The sequence below is a fragment of the Boleophthalmus pectinirostris genome, unplaced genomic scaffold (genome assembly GCF_026225935.1).
Source record: "Boleophthalmus pectinirostris isolate CB_2022bp ecotype Guang Dong unplaced genomic scaffold, ASM2622593v1 HiC_scaffold_9, whole genome shotgun sequence".
Classification (NCBI taxonomy): Eukaryota; Metazoa; Chordata; class Actinopteri; order Gobiiformes; family Gobiidae; genus Boleophthalmus; species Boleophthalmus pectinirostris.
This window is the reverse complement of record NW_026571541.1, coordinates 16,566,258-16,580,753: the sequence shown is the minus strand read 5'-3', so window position 1 is coordinate 16,580,753 and position 14,496 is coordinate 16,566,258. Positions and strand designations below refer to the sequence as shown.

Genomic DNA, 14,496 nt, shown 5'->3' with positions numbered 1-14,496 from the left:
CTTTGATCATAGCAACATCATAGCAGCACATTTCATGTTAAGAACAGATGACTCTTTGCATCAAACACTGAAACTGGAGAAACACATGTTCACGTGATATTTCTTTCGTTTAGGCTGGTATGAGGGGGAGCGCTTGCGTGATGGGGAGAGGGGGTGGTTCCTCATGGAATGCACCCAGCCAATCACATGCCAGGCTACCATTGAGCGAAACATGCAGAGGATGGACCGCTTACAGGGGCTGGAGACCAATGTGTGAAAGGAAGAGGATGTAAAACAACTTTCCCTTTCAGCCCTTTAAGTAATCGCTACCAAGACAGCAGTCTCAGAACCAAGTTAACCAGGCCAAAGGTCCAAGGCTGAAGCTTAAGGAGTGCTGTTTTAGAAGAAAAATAAAGCAAATTTTCTCTAAACAGGCGTAAATTAAAGGCTGAACAAGTAGGCAGAGGTTTCCCTTAATTAAGGGTAGCTGTTTGTGTGGGTAGCAGGAGCTGACAGCAGGCTTTGCCAAATTCATTATTTATCTGCAAGTGAAATAACTTCACACCCACCAACAAAGTCACAGCTTCCACACCTTTTAACAAGTGGCAGTCTAAGATTTGTCAGATTTTTATTTTCGAGAATTTAGCTGAGTGTGGTAATGGGGAACCGGCTTCATAAAAACAAGACAATTTTGTTTATTCCATAAATCTAGCAAAACAGATCAATAGAATTTGGACTGGCAGCTCCTCTGTAATGCGTGGGCAAGTAAAGAAACTTTGCTGGCACTAGTAGAGATAGAAACAATAACAAAACAAAAGGTGTTAAGGAAGACACAGAAATGTCTGTCCAATATCAGGGCCTTAATATGAGGCCGAGGAGTGTTTTATTTGCAATGTTTTTGGAGAGAGATGAAATGACTTTGTGCTGGTGGTGACAGAGGAGTGAGCCAGCCCAGCCCTGTTTTTGAAGTTACTGTCCAGCAGGTGACTCATCTTTTTAGTGGCTAAAGGGAAATTAATGGTGTGGTCAGACTTTTGTGATAGCACCATCGATCAAAGCCATTATTCCACGGACATCTCATAAAGGAATCTGAGGTCGGACATCTTACTCCAGAGACTGTTTCACTCAGGGAAATATACTTTGCATGAATTAACCCATGTGTATATGTTGTGTAAATAACCTATGTGCATGTAAATATGTATAGGAATCTGTATTGCTACATGTATGTATTTTTAAACAAAACTTTATATGCAAGATGTGTAGTCAACTCCATATATTTTAATAATCAGCTGCTACAATAAAAAAAAAATAAAAAAAAATTTCTTGTGGTCTCTGGTGGTTTTCAATGGTGAATCTAAGATGATTCTTATCTACAAACCCTAAAGCACATGTAAAGAACAGGGACATAATATGCCTAGAGGCAGTTTGGATAGAAGGTTGAAGGCTCCTGAGTATGCGTTAATCATTAATAAACATGTGATCATTGGCAGGGAATGTGAATGACAGATTTTCATGTTGGCACTAGTGGGTGGAATACACATGCGTGATAAGTGTACATTTCCTCTTTGGACGAAAACTAGAAAAGCTGGAGGGAGTTTTAAAGACAGTTTCATAATGACTGACTTTAGATGGAAGGGGTTAAATGCATATCCAAAACTGCTGCTCTCAATGTAGTGTTTGTATCACCACTGAAGAACAGGTGCTCATGTTTTGCTTAGTCTGAGATTAATCTGATGATTGATTAATGTAACAAGTATTTACACTGGTTATTTTAGGTGATTTCAGTTGGTTTCACCCCATATTTTAGTGTGTATCAAACACTGATGCATACAAAGGGAAAACAATCCATGCCAAATGCATGAGCAAACATCGTCAGTATTGAGGTGTGTGTAAAAAAAAAAAGTACATTTATATTGCTTCCTTGGTCACACCCAAAATATGATACGAGAAACAGTTTGTGTAATTTCCAGCCAGAAGCCGAGATCTGTCATTTTCAACTCTAAAACATAAAGACAGTGTTATCACTTCTAGTCATCATCGTCGTCATCATCATTGAAGTAAAGGTGTTGTCCTCTGGGGCCAGACTCCTCCGCTCTGCTGTAAAACCCCGTGCCTCCTGTGGGATTGTCCTGGGTCGTGATCAGGTCTATAATGGCAGTGATGACAGCACAGTCTTTAGACTGACGATTTTGCCAGTCTACTGGAGCAGGATTACGGATTTTCTCCTCCAATAGTGAGTCCAGTTCTTTCTTCAGACTCTGAAAGAGACAAATACACCCGAGCTAAATTGTGAGTCCATCTAACACAAGGTTATTCAAACTTTAAAAGGCCTTTACTTTCTTATAATATATAGATCTAATACTTATCTTATTTTATCATATATTTGAAAAATAATGCCGTAAAATTACCTTGACAAGATGAGCGATGCGTGCTGGTGATCTAAAAATAATCCACTCATCAACAGCAATGGTTTCTTGGTCTCCATCCTTTTGTATTGTAATGTCACCTCCAAAAAACAGGAGTGAGAAGGGAGACACCTCGGTACAGTCATACAGGAAAATCTAAAGATAGGTAAAAACAAGTTTCTCCCACCATCAACAACCCCACCAGAGGGCAAACACAGACAGCATCATTATGACAGGATGTGGCGACAGCTCCAATGTGGTTTGGGCCTAAGTGTTCCATTAGAGTCTGCAGTAATGGGGTGGGTTTGGGCTTCACTCACAAATGTCATGGTGCCCTGATGGTGGCACTCACCAGTTTGTCATGTTATCTGTACAAGAATCACTCTTGACAAATTTATACTTTTAAGCTTAAGTTAATTAGTAAAACCTTGATTCAAAATCAAACTTCCTCAAAACCCTTTTCATTAAGAGCCATAGTTTATTGAGACAGAATGGTCTTTCAGATGCCTATTTTCATTTCATATGCAAGCATTTCCTTTTCCTTTTTAAATGAATCTAATCTCACCAAAATATATACTGTACAATGATGTATGGTCTTAACCATTATCGAAATATAAGCTGTGTTTACTTTACCAATTACTCCACATGTATGAGGTTAATCTATAAATACTGTTAAAAACAAGTTACATTTCCTGTAGTTACAGATGGAAACAAAGCACAGTGAGGCATCAGGCAGGACATTAAAGGAGTGTTTTTGTGTGGAATGGTAACATTTACAAAGAAGCACAGTGCACACACAGACAGGTGCATGTGTGGAAGGAGAGCTAAAAGAGGAAGAGGATGGGCCTGCAGTGACCCCCCACACAATGTGTCTGCACACTTTGATGCATAAGAGCCTTTGAGATGGACTTGAAAGGCTGTTTTAATCTAATATTCATTCAGTGTAAAGCTGGTGTGCAGGCCAACCTTTACTCGCTGACCGTTCTTCTCAATAACAATGAGGCGCTTTCAGAGACTTTTAAACAGACACACAGAGCCACATGGACTAGACCCATGAAACTCCAGAAACTGAAACATACAGGTACTATCTGTCTACTCACACTGCTGGTCCTCATCTTCAGGTGATAAATGAGCCAGTGGTAGTTGAATTCTGTCTCCTCAGCATTCACAGACTTTGGGTGGATGCAAACTTTCCCATCTGCATGCGTGTACACTTTAACCCTGTGGAATATAAGCAGATTTTTATTTATTATTTCTTAATATTCACTTTACTGGATATTTACCTAGCAAATCAATTTCAAAACCATTGTTACTCAAGAACTGATGAGTTGACATCAAAGCATTCTTTAGGCCAATATTATTTAATACAGATGGGGGGCGGATAAAATTAATATTGTTTATATATATGGTCTTGGGTCTAGTCAGTAATAGAAATGATCAGGTTCCATATCTGGGAAAGTACATTTGCGATATTTTGTGGCAAAGTATAGTGTAATTAATAGGAAAAACTGGTTCTTGCCCCCATCTGGAAGAATGACACAATCACTTTCTAGAATCTGAAAACCACCAATACATTACATACTGCAAACATAAAAATCAGTCTACAGAATCAGTTTTATGTCTTTCTTACTTCTTATCACATAAACAATAGACAGAAGTTTAATTACATTTCATAAGCTCATTTATATTTCATATAAATCTCATCTTTCCAGGTAAACAATTTTAACCAAGGGCATTCACAAGTATCATTAGAATACGTAACTCTTACCACTGAATAAAAAGAGAGAAGAAAATTCTTAACGTTTAAAATTCAAAAGAAATCAAAGGATGAAATGCAGATGAAGAATTAAAAGTGCCAGTTATCTGAGACGGTCTCCAGGTTGCAGCTATAAATTTTTTAGACTGTTCCTAGTCTGTGCAACCGCCTCAAGGTGCTTCTGTGATGCCTGCACTAATCGAAAGAAAGGCTCACATTTTAAGTCTACAAACATGAACTTTTGGAGCTCATTTTACAATCCATTGGACCACATTTTTGTGTATGGATCACTGCACTTACGGTCTTTTCTTGCTGTGACAAGGTCTAATCTTTGCCACTTTTGGGTAGAGACCAGCAACAATCACTGCTTTGATTAACTTATCATTGCCTGAAAAGGTCAGTACAAAAGTAGAATTATAAATAAAACATTTTTTCTCTGTTGTAAAATGCACCATCAGTAAAAAATATAAAGTTATCCACCTGAATTGACATTGGATTTGGGATCTTTAGGATCTTTGCTGCTTACAAACCCAGCATGCATTAGGTGCTCTGCAAACTGACCCTTCATATTGTGAAGCATCTGAAAAATAGCATACAACTGCATAAAATTTTACACTTTCAAAAGTCTAAAATAAGTTTTGAATAAGAGTTGGAAAAGATTTTGTGAATTTAGGTGCAAATAGGCTCGTCTCACCTGAAGCGTATTGGCAGAGAGAAAATTATCCCAGCAGAACTCCCGCTCATACCTTGCACCTCGCCGCTTGGCTTCTTCCCAGCCCTGGAAAAAAGGAAAATCAATGAATGGTTATTACAGACGATTTAGTTTGTCAGGGGAGCATTGGCAGTCGTTTTCTCACCTTAAAGGCATTGACAATAGTGAGATGATCACTTTTAGAGTTTCTGGACAGGGTCTTTCTTCTCATGTCTGCCATTTTCTCTTTGCCCTGACATGTGCCAGTAAAAAAAAAAAAAAAATCAGAAAAAGCTGGTAGATTAAAGCACTGTCTGGTGTCATTGTTGTGTGTGTGAGCTCACCAAAGGGATAAAGAAAGGGTCTTTGAAACTAAGGGATGCAGCGATGGTGAGTATGGGGTCGAGGCAGCCCAGCAAAGCTCCAAACAGAATGAGTTTGCCAATGTGTGGCTCAACAGGAAGACGAGCCAGATGGATGCCCAGTGCTGTCAGGTTTTCAGAATGGTCCAGGGCATTCTAAGATAAAAAGGTATTGTATCAAAAATGTAAAGGCTCTTATAAAAATAATCTCTATTATAACTGTATCTCTAATTATTTTCTAATAAAAAAGAATAATGTTAGTTAGTTATTCCAGTATGTGGACAACATAATTTTCTTACCAGGTCCGTAAGGTTCTTGATAGCAAGAGTCACAGCTTTTTCAGATGGAGGGTCTAGGGATTTCTGTAGAAATCTGGCAATGGAACCAAGCTTCAATATCTAGAAAATCAAAAAAAATGTTAGCCCGTGTACTAGCCAGTGTGTTATCACTGATTGTCGCCCGCATTTGGGTAGAGCACATATCGGTATCTTGAACTGGCCATGCTATGCTCTATCCACATCAAATCTTTTCTATTCACTAAATTCAGCACTACATAAGAAAGCATGTACAGTAAAATCCTATGAGACCAGAGAGAGCAAACACTAATCCCAGAGGCCTGAACTTATGTTCCATTAGCACAAGAGCCTAAGAAATAGGCCTGAATGGCTAGGGGGGATTTTAAATAATAAACAATATACTGTATATTCAAATGGAAAGTCAAATGTAGCAGAGGATTGATTATGTAGGAAGAGCTCAAGTGGCGGGCTGAGGGCATGAAATAAAATATTCAAGAAGAGGACAAAAAATGCATTCCCCATAGTCCTTCATTTTCTACCTCTGCACTCAACAAGCTCATTCTGTGATCTCGTCCTCAGCTCAGCTCCCTGCAACTCACTGCCATTTGTCTCCCCCTGCTAGCCGTTTTCCACATTTGTTTCAAACCTTGATCTGCAGGCAGAGCTCCTCAAGAGGCGTCCTCATGATTTCAGGTAGCTGATAGGCATCCAGAAGGCTGGCCCGGAGACCATTGTACAGATGATAGCACTTTCCTGGTTGCACTCTGTATAGAAAGTTACAGAACCGTCATCTGGCATTTGGGTTGTGTTTAAAAGTATGCTTTAACAAACTAAAGATGAAACAGCACTTAGTAAGGCAGGCTTGCTAACTGTCTTTGCTTTGACGTCAGAAGTCCCTGACAGAGCAGACATGTGGTGTCAGAGCGGTAACGACCTGTGACACTTTCTAAGCGTTTAGAGATGAGTAGGTGTGAGCGACCGAAGGAGACAGAGATGCAAAGATGAAATACTTCCTCCAGATTAGAAAAGGCATCCCCAGAGGCACAAACAAACATTGCAGTGATGAGTCTGTCAGTGTCAAAATAATATGTCACAATTATTTGCATTTGTTGAATAAATATAAAAAAACTGACAAAATGTACACTTCTGCATAAATGTAATGCTGCAGTTTATTTTAAAATAAGAAATATGTTGGAAGAATGAAGTTAGAAAAATCTGCAGGTCAAATAAATGTTAGCATATACATTATTTATAATATACTGTAGTTCTGAATGAATATTTAATTCCACAAACATCAACTATTTCTAGCACAGAAAGCTAAAAATGTTGAAGAAACGCACCTTCCAGCACGACCTTTTCGTTGTTTGGCATTTGCCAGACTGACCCACTCGGCGGCCATTGTGCTAATGTTGTTTTCAGTGTCAAAGTTGGTCTCCTTAATTTTGCCTCCATCTATCACATAGACAACATCATCTATGGTGATGCTGGGAAAGAGTGAGTAAAATGTGATGAAAAAGATCAAAGAAGACACACATAGTTACTTTGAGAATTGCCCTCATGACATTTTTGTCAATATTTCTGAGATTTAAGTGCAAGTGCTTTCTTGATTGGCTCGGTCTGTATAAGCTTAACAAATTGGCTGTCAAAAGAAGGCCTCATCCAACTGCCAAGATGGCACTCATAAGCAATCGAACAAAAATATGCTAATGACATTGAATATATTCTGTTTAGAAAATGACTAAAGCCTTTTGCCACACTGTGAATAAAACATATTTTCCCAATGTAAAAAGAAATGAAAACTAAGAAAATAAAAAAGAACAGCCAAGATCATACCTTGTTTCAGCAATATTGGTGGCTATGACAATCTTTCTGACACCAGGAGGAGGCTTCTTAAAGACCTGTGCAGAGGAAGAGATGAGCACAGACTCACAATAGGACAGACAGACCTGGTCACACAAAAGCAGAGAGAGAAGAATATTCACCTGCGTCTGATTGACGGTGGGCATAAGGGAGTGTAGAGGGATGATAATGAAACAATCTTAAAACAGAGGGAACATATTTGGTTACATTTGTGTTTAGTATTTTATAAGCCAGTATGTCTGGGTTGTTCATTATATCAGAAGAATAAAAATCATTAAAGAATTAAGATGTGACTAAAATAACAATCTTAATTTTGAATAAAAATGAAAAGAAAAAAAAAAACCCCAAAAAACCCAAACACATTTTTTGATACTACAAAGCAGTAATAACAACTGTCACGCCAAAAAACTTCTTCAAATTCTGTGCTCCTCTTAGTCTTACCTGATCGAAACATCTGCTGGGCCATCAGCAGGTCATGTAGAGTGCTGATATTATCCCACCCAGGAAGAAAAACTAAAATCGCTCCTTCCTAGAAAAGAGAGAGATCATTAAGAAAGAGACAGGCGCTAAGGCAGCATAGATGAAACAACAAACAAATCCCCAGGCAGTAAAAAGCCATTAAGCACAGCCACAGCTGCAAATGAATGGAGGTGGCCTTGTTCTCTCAGGAGCACAGCCTGAGCCCATATAACCTCTATATTCAGAGCCAGGATCATTCTGACATTGTCTCAACACACAGATTTAACACATTAACACATTAAAAACTGAATTAACCCAAGGACAATACATAACACACAATGCGTGATCAATCTAGAAACCAATTAGTCACATTTTACAGTTGGTGAAAAACAGAGCTTTGGAATTATACACATAAACAGCATTTTTTAATGTAACTGTCTGTCCAGCAAACATTTATATGAAGCCACACTGCACTGTATATAAAATCAGAGGTGGGTTTTTTACATTTTATCTTTCATCATGAGCAAGAAAGTGCACTAATGGCTTTGCAGTTCAGGTTTTTTGACTTCTTTTTTCCAAGCCCTTAAAAATCTTTGAAACAATACAAGATTGCATTAACATGGAGATAAACAATTATTTAGTCAATAGTGTAATAATATATTTTCATTTCATATTATCATATCATTGACATCAGTAACTAAATGGAATTTATTCATTTGGTAGCAGACACTTTTTAGTTCCCAAATCACAAATTAGCATCTTTAATTAAGATTTAATTTATATTTAAACATTACACTGAGAATAGAGCAGTTTCCTGAGTGGAAGGAGGAGAGCTGTAGAACAGAAAGTGAAGTTGTGGGCCCTCAGAATCCCCTTGCCTTTTAATTAAAGGTAATTATATTAACAGCTTTCAAGACACAATGGGCTGCAGTGCAATACATGAGTTACTGTACGCTGTAACTGTGGTGATAAGACACACCACATAGACTGCCAAGTACATAGGATTTTAAAGAGAAATGACAGAACATCAAAATACTGAAAAACACTGATTACTTCACACAAAACAGTTACAGCGTGCATGCAGGATAATGACAGTGTTTAGCACACACATGCCCACACACACGCAAAGGGCCCAGCAGGCGTTCATTAAAGCCTGCATGTCAGCCCCCTAGGTGTCTAATCACAGACTTAGCAACATAATTAACCAATCATGACAGTGGAAGCCCGAGCAGACGCTGTGCGTCCTCAGTTCACAACCCTGCCGCGCCACATCAGACAGCTCCTTCGCGCCTGTTTGACCATGCCACCGCGAATCAGCCGCGTGGCCCGCTCACGCTGCTGTGACTGATGGAGAAACCACATTTTAAGAGCTGGGATAATTATTCTGTCTTTCTCTGTTAGTCATTCCTCATTCAATGCCCTTCTTATAATCCATTTTGTCTCCCTCTTTTCACAAACTCTCAAACAAACAAACTGTGAGTGACCAATGTATCAGAAACTTTACCTTCAAGTTAGATGTTAAGTCAACCATAAATGCAGTCATTAGTATAAAAGATCAGTGTCATTTTCTGTGAACTAGCTCTGTTTGTGGAGGCCGTTTCTGTTCCCTCTGCTCCAGTGAGAAAAGTATCATACATTCGCAAAGTCATGTTTAACATCTTTTCATTTTTATGATAAAACATGTTAATGAACAATGCACAATGCACAATATGTAGATGTGCTACATATAATTAGTTTTTCATATTAAAAAGGAACCTAAAACTTACTTCATCTTTGTTTACAATGTGACGTATCAAGGCCAGGATCAGCTCCAAGTCAATCTTGTCATCATTGTCCAGTTTCTCTAGAGATTCAATGGTGCTGTCAGCGTATCTGCGCACAATAAGGGTTTAAGTTAAAGAAGGTACAAGAAAAGAAGTCTGAATCCTTCATCTTATTTGTCAGACAAAAAAAGACAAATGTAAATCTCTGTTTGACAGGAAAGACAACAAAGGAGAAGAAAAGAGGTAAAATACTTGTTTCATGGGTATTTAAGGAGATGTTTTCAACTTTTTAATTACACACTACAGATAAACAGATTATTAGTCAAATTTCAGGCAAGAGAATGATGTGCTATAAGAAGAGCTTCAGGTGCCTTCAAAAAGAAAGTTGAGAGTATTCCGTATGATTTATACTAGAGAGTGATTGATATGGGTTTGTTCTAAACAATCGGCTTTGACTTTGATACGAATACAAAGCACACAATATCCGATAAGCTCTGCCATGATGTAATTTAAATTTACACCAAACTCCCCCAGACAGAGAGAGAGATGTAGTCATGTTTTGTGCAGTTGTCTCTTCATATTAAAGTGTCCATATAAAACCTCGTGTGTTTTTTTTTTTTGGTAGGAGATTGACCAAAATGAAATAGCAGACCTATGCTAGAGATTTAAGGCAGATATGTTAAAAAGTCCAAATATCAGCCCAATATATATCAGCCAACCGATATCTCTAATTTATAGCAACATTATAAAAATATAAAGTCAACATAATTTGATAGAAGGTTGTGTGATGCTTTTATTCTTTGATCTTTACGACAAATGGAGCTAGTATTTCTCCTTATACTAAATGTGCTGTTATTCTTTGTAATCAAAATTCATGAAGCTTTAACCTAATAAATAATGGATGTGCAGAGTTGGGCATACAAAACCTTGATATATTTTTCACTGAAATAAACTCAAAGGTAAGCTCTCTTCAGGACAAATTGGAGAGCATACATTTTGTTTATAACATTGCCTTCACAAAACCAGCCCCATTACAGCTGCTCCCCCAACTCACCTGCCCTGTAAGGTACGTGCGTAACAAGGCCAGCTCTCTCTATATTCAGCCTCTTTCTCCTTTTTCTCTGGTGGACAGTTACGTCCTTGCCAAAAGCCCCGCTTCCAAGAGGAACGACGATCCTGATTACGTGGTTGATATCTGACAAATTCAAGATACGTTATTGACAATACATCTAAAAAGAAGAAGTGAATACTCAGCAAATGACAATTTACCGAGTCATCTCCAAAACGTCTTCAAGTAAAAATTCTTCAACAGGGAAAGTCAAACCAGGAATATGTATCATTGGGCAATTACCTAGGAAAAAAAAGCAAACAATAAAATAAAAAGCTATAAAAAGCTTGATAAACCTTTTACAAAAAGAATCAGTTTGTACCAAAATATTTTGAGAACTTTTCAGCATTTAAAGTTGCGCTCATGAGAATTACTTTTAGATCATGTCTGATTGTGAGAAGGTTCTTGACAATGACTAATAAAACATCCGACTGAAGGTTTCTTTCATGAATCTCGTCCAATACAAGGTGACTTATAGTTGACAATAAGCTGAAAGAAGAGAAAGAAAAGGACAGAAATTAAAAAGAGGAACAAGATCCATATTTTATGCCTTGTCCAATGCCCTAATTGAAAATTATCCTGCATTACTTACATGGCCTTATATAATTTATTTCTCCCTCTCAATTTCAATTACTGAACATGAAAATCAACAGAACTGTACTGTACTTCAACAGAAAATTACGCAGTCCAAAGTAACTTACTTTGGACATTGCAGCTATGCAAACATGCTTTTATTGAAAGAGGTGAACCAGATTTGACAGTCTGCTACTGGTCTTTGAGTGATTGTCTAAAGGGAACCCAATTCAGATAAGGCACGATAGACATGGACAAGCTGGCACCATAAGTCTCAATGGTTTGCAAAAAGAAAGCCCTCAGTGAATCAACAAAAGCTTGTGTGTCTTTGCGCTTCTCTGTGCAAGACAGAAAAGCTATTACGAAGCTTCTCCCCCTGACGGTAGACCTGGGCCAGACACATGGGGGCTAAGGGGCGGGGCAGCTGGAACTAAGACACAGGGAGAATTGCCAAGAGGGAATGTGATAAGCTTGAGGAAATAAGGATATAACAGAGAACTCACGGGTCTGAGCGGAGCCACTGAAGAATAATGCCTGTTGTACAGTACAGGATAGAGCCTTGTCTCCGTGGCAACCGGCTGGAGAAGAGGTACAGAAAGATAAAACAGTTGTTTCAGTAAGCCATAACAGCGAACAATTAAAACTAGAATATAAAGTAAGTTACCATTTTGTATGTGATTTATATGTTTTTACAACCTTTATTACTGTGCAGTTCAGTCTGTGAATTTTAATTTAGTACGAAGGATTGTAATTTATATGGACTGATGCTAATACTTCAGACCACCACTTCAAGCTAAATGTTCTTTCTGAGACAACCCTCTCCAATTTCTCAGACTAGGCTTGTTCTAAGTATATGGCAATATTAAAAAAAAAAAAAAAAAAAAAAAAAAGGCTCACCTCTGAAGACGGATTTGATAGCCACAAGAATTCCCATTTCCAACACTTTCTGCCCTCTCAGCTGCTACACGTTCAGCCACCTGAGCCAAACAAGCAACAAGAGAAAAGTGGGTCAGCTGTACAGTGTGTGGACTTTTTATGTCTGAAACTGTGTTCAGAATCCTTACAGAAATGGCACTGATTCGCCTAGGCTGAGTGCACACCACTCTGCAGGTTGAGCCCACGCCTTGGTCAATAAGATCATCCAGGATGAACTGTGTGACCTGAGTGGTCTTTCCACAGCCAGTCTCACCACTCACCACCAGAACATGGTGAGAGTTGATTAGATCTACAAGCTCCTGGAAAGGATTAATTAAAAAGTATAAAACAGGAGCAGGTAAAAGGAAACGTAAGAATTGATACATTTTATGAATAAAGGGAACGATTAAACACATCTTTGACAGGTCATGCACACTGGTGTTGGTTTGACTGTAAATACTTTTATAAATTAACCTTACCTCTTTTTTACTGAATGCTGGGAGCTTTTCTCTAAAATTCTAAATTAAAAAAGATATGGGTATTCATAAATATTCAACTAATTGTACACGTTGTTACATAGTATGTATTATTTACCAGCATTTCTTTGTACTTTGGATCTGATCGCTTGGTTTGAAGATCTTGTTTTAAAAAAATGTCCAAAGAGCTGTCTTTGGCTATTTCCTGAAGTAAAAACTCTGCATCTTTGTCAGTCCATCTCTCAGTATCTGTTTTCTGCACTTCCTCTTCATCCCAAGCATCGGGAGGCTCATCCTTAACCTTAAAGGAACTAAAAAAAATAAATGAATATGACAACTAAAGTTATCTGAGTATTTATTATTATTTTATTTTTGTAGTTACCACTGAGACTGCGCTTGTGTTTTTTGATCTTCAAGACACTCATCATCTTCATCGGATTTTCTGTGTTTTAAAAAAGAGTGTTTCTTTTCCTCAGGCATTTCACCATCAAAGTAGCTGAAAAACAGATACATCAATCCTGTTACCTGACAACATTCAGCAAAAAGTGATCTAGTAATAATCTAATCAATCTAAATACTTCATATAAATCTAATCTCAAAATCTAAAAAGGATGCTAACTCCAAACTTTGTAAATTCACTAGAAAAACAACAATCATGGAAAGCAAATCCAAGAAGTTCTATCACAAGGAATGTTTAAGTTGTTCACTGTACTCAGTCATAAAAGCAAACTGATTAATTTGCTTTAAGTCAGTTGCAACAATTACGTTATACCTAAAAAGAACAGGGTGATATGGGAAAAATGTATGTGCTTCAGAATCGTACCTTTTACCCTATTAGGGTTAACTTGTTCCTTTTAAAGTTATCTTCATAAGTTAAAAGTTCTGCTTCTAATCCACAAATCCATTCTCTATCAAATGTTTACAGCATCTGCAGTGTGCAGGCTGCTCTAGGCTCTGGTGGTAGTTGCAGTGTGTATGCTAATATTAGTATTTCATATTGCCCCAAAAACAAACAAATATTTGATAAGAGATATGATATGGCTCAGCCCTATTGTAAAAGTAGGATACTCCACAACTTACCAGTGTCCAGACTGACCAGAGAAGTGGCTGCTGTCTGAGGTAGAAGCTCTGTTGAGTCTTTCTGGTTCAGGCTGATCACTTTGGACAGAGTCAAGCAGTCTAGTGATGTGCTGCTCCCTGGCCTCATCCATCTGGACCACTGCCCGCTGCAGACACACACACACAGTCACTCATTACACATAAAAGTGTAATGAGTCTTGAACATTACACGTGTGTCTTGAACATACCGATCTGCGGTCAGCCTGTTTCCTCCTCACAGCTCCGTATCTGGCGTACCACAGGCCGATCTCCCTGCCCTTCAGGTGAGGGGGTGGACGGTCCCGTTGACCACCTCCTCTGCCCCCTCGCTCCTGGTCCTGGTCGGAGCTGTGTCCTCTGGCTGCGCTCCCACCTCCACGGTCCCATCTTTCTCTGCTGCCGTCTCTGTAGCCGCGTCCTCCACCTCTCCTGCCTCTTCTCCCACCTCCACCATACCCATAACTCATACCGGCGTGTCAATTTGGCTCTGTCTGCTATGTTGACAATACGCTGTGGCTAACTGTTCATCATGAGCGTTCACAATCTCGTTTATTAGCAAATCCGTCCGAAAATAAGCACTATCGTTTCACCCTCCTAAATGTACTTACCAATAACACAACCAATATCTGATTATGTCTCCTAGGTGAGTGTTAAATTTATAAAATACAAGGCAACTACAGAAGGAAAGCTCTTAGCTTGGTTAATTTAACGTCCACCGGCATGTCGCACAATTTCTGACGTCATATCTCTGTGAC

General features: G+C 38.6%; 2 protein-coding genes across 3 annotated transcripts in view; one reads left to right on the top strand and one right to left on the bottom strand.

Annotated features, from left to right (window-relative positions):
- Positions 1–256, top strand: part of LOC110163550 (rho guanine nucleotide exchange factor 26) — a 22,332-nt gene extending 22,076 nt beyond the window's left edge. For both annotated transcript variants that reach the window (XM_055166860.1, XM_055166861.1), the window contains one exon: positions 114–256. In XM_055166860.1, coding sequence (XP_055022835.1) covers positions 114–256 — 143 coding nt within the window. The remainder of the gene's footprint in view (positions 1–113) is intronic.
- dhx36 (DEAH (Asp-Glu-Ala-His) box polypeptide 36) lies at positions 126–14,496 on the bottom strand. The gene is made up of 26 exons (XM_055166859.1): positions 13,951–14,496; positions 13,724–13,869; positions 13,026–13,139; positions 12,762–12,954; positions 12,647–12,685; positions 12,317–12,487; positions 12,150–12,229; positions 11,756–11,830; positions 11,002–11,168; positions 10,841–10,922; positions 10,626–10,766; positions 9,575–9,680; positions 7,791–7,878; positions 7,472–7,527; positions 7,323–7,387; positions 6,830–6,973; positions 6,136–6,253; positions 5,493–5,591; positions 5,176–5,349; positions 4,998–5,084; positions 4,835–4,918; positions 4,621–4,720; positions 4,441–4,528; positions 3,485–3,605; positions 2,388–2,540; positions 126–2,237 (listed from the first exon to the last, which is right to left on the bottom strand). Exons 1-26 carry the CDS (start codon positions 14,206–14,208, stop codon positions 2,007–2,009), a joined length of 3,180 nt encoding a protein of 1,059 aa, XP_055022834.1. The 5' UTR covers positions 14,209–14,496; the 3' UTR covers positions 126–2,006.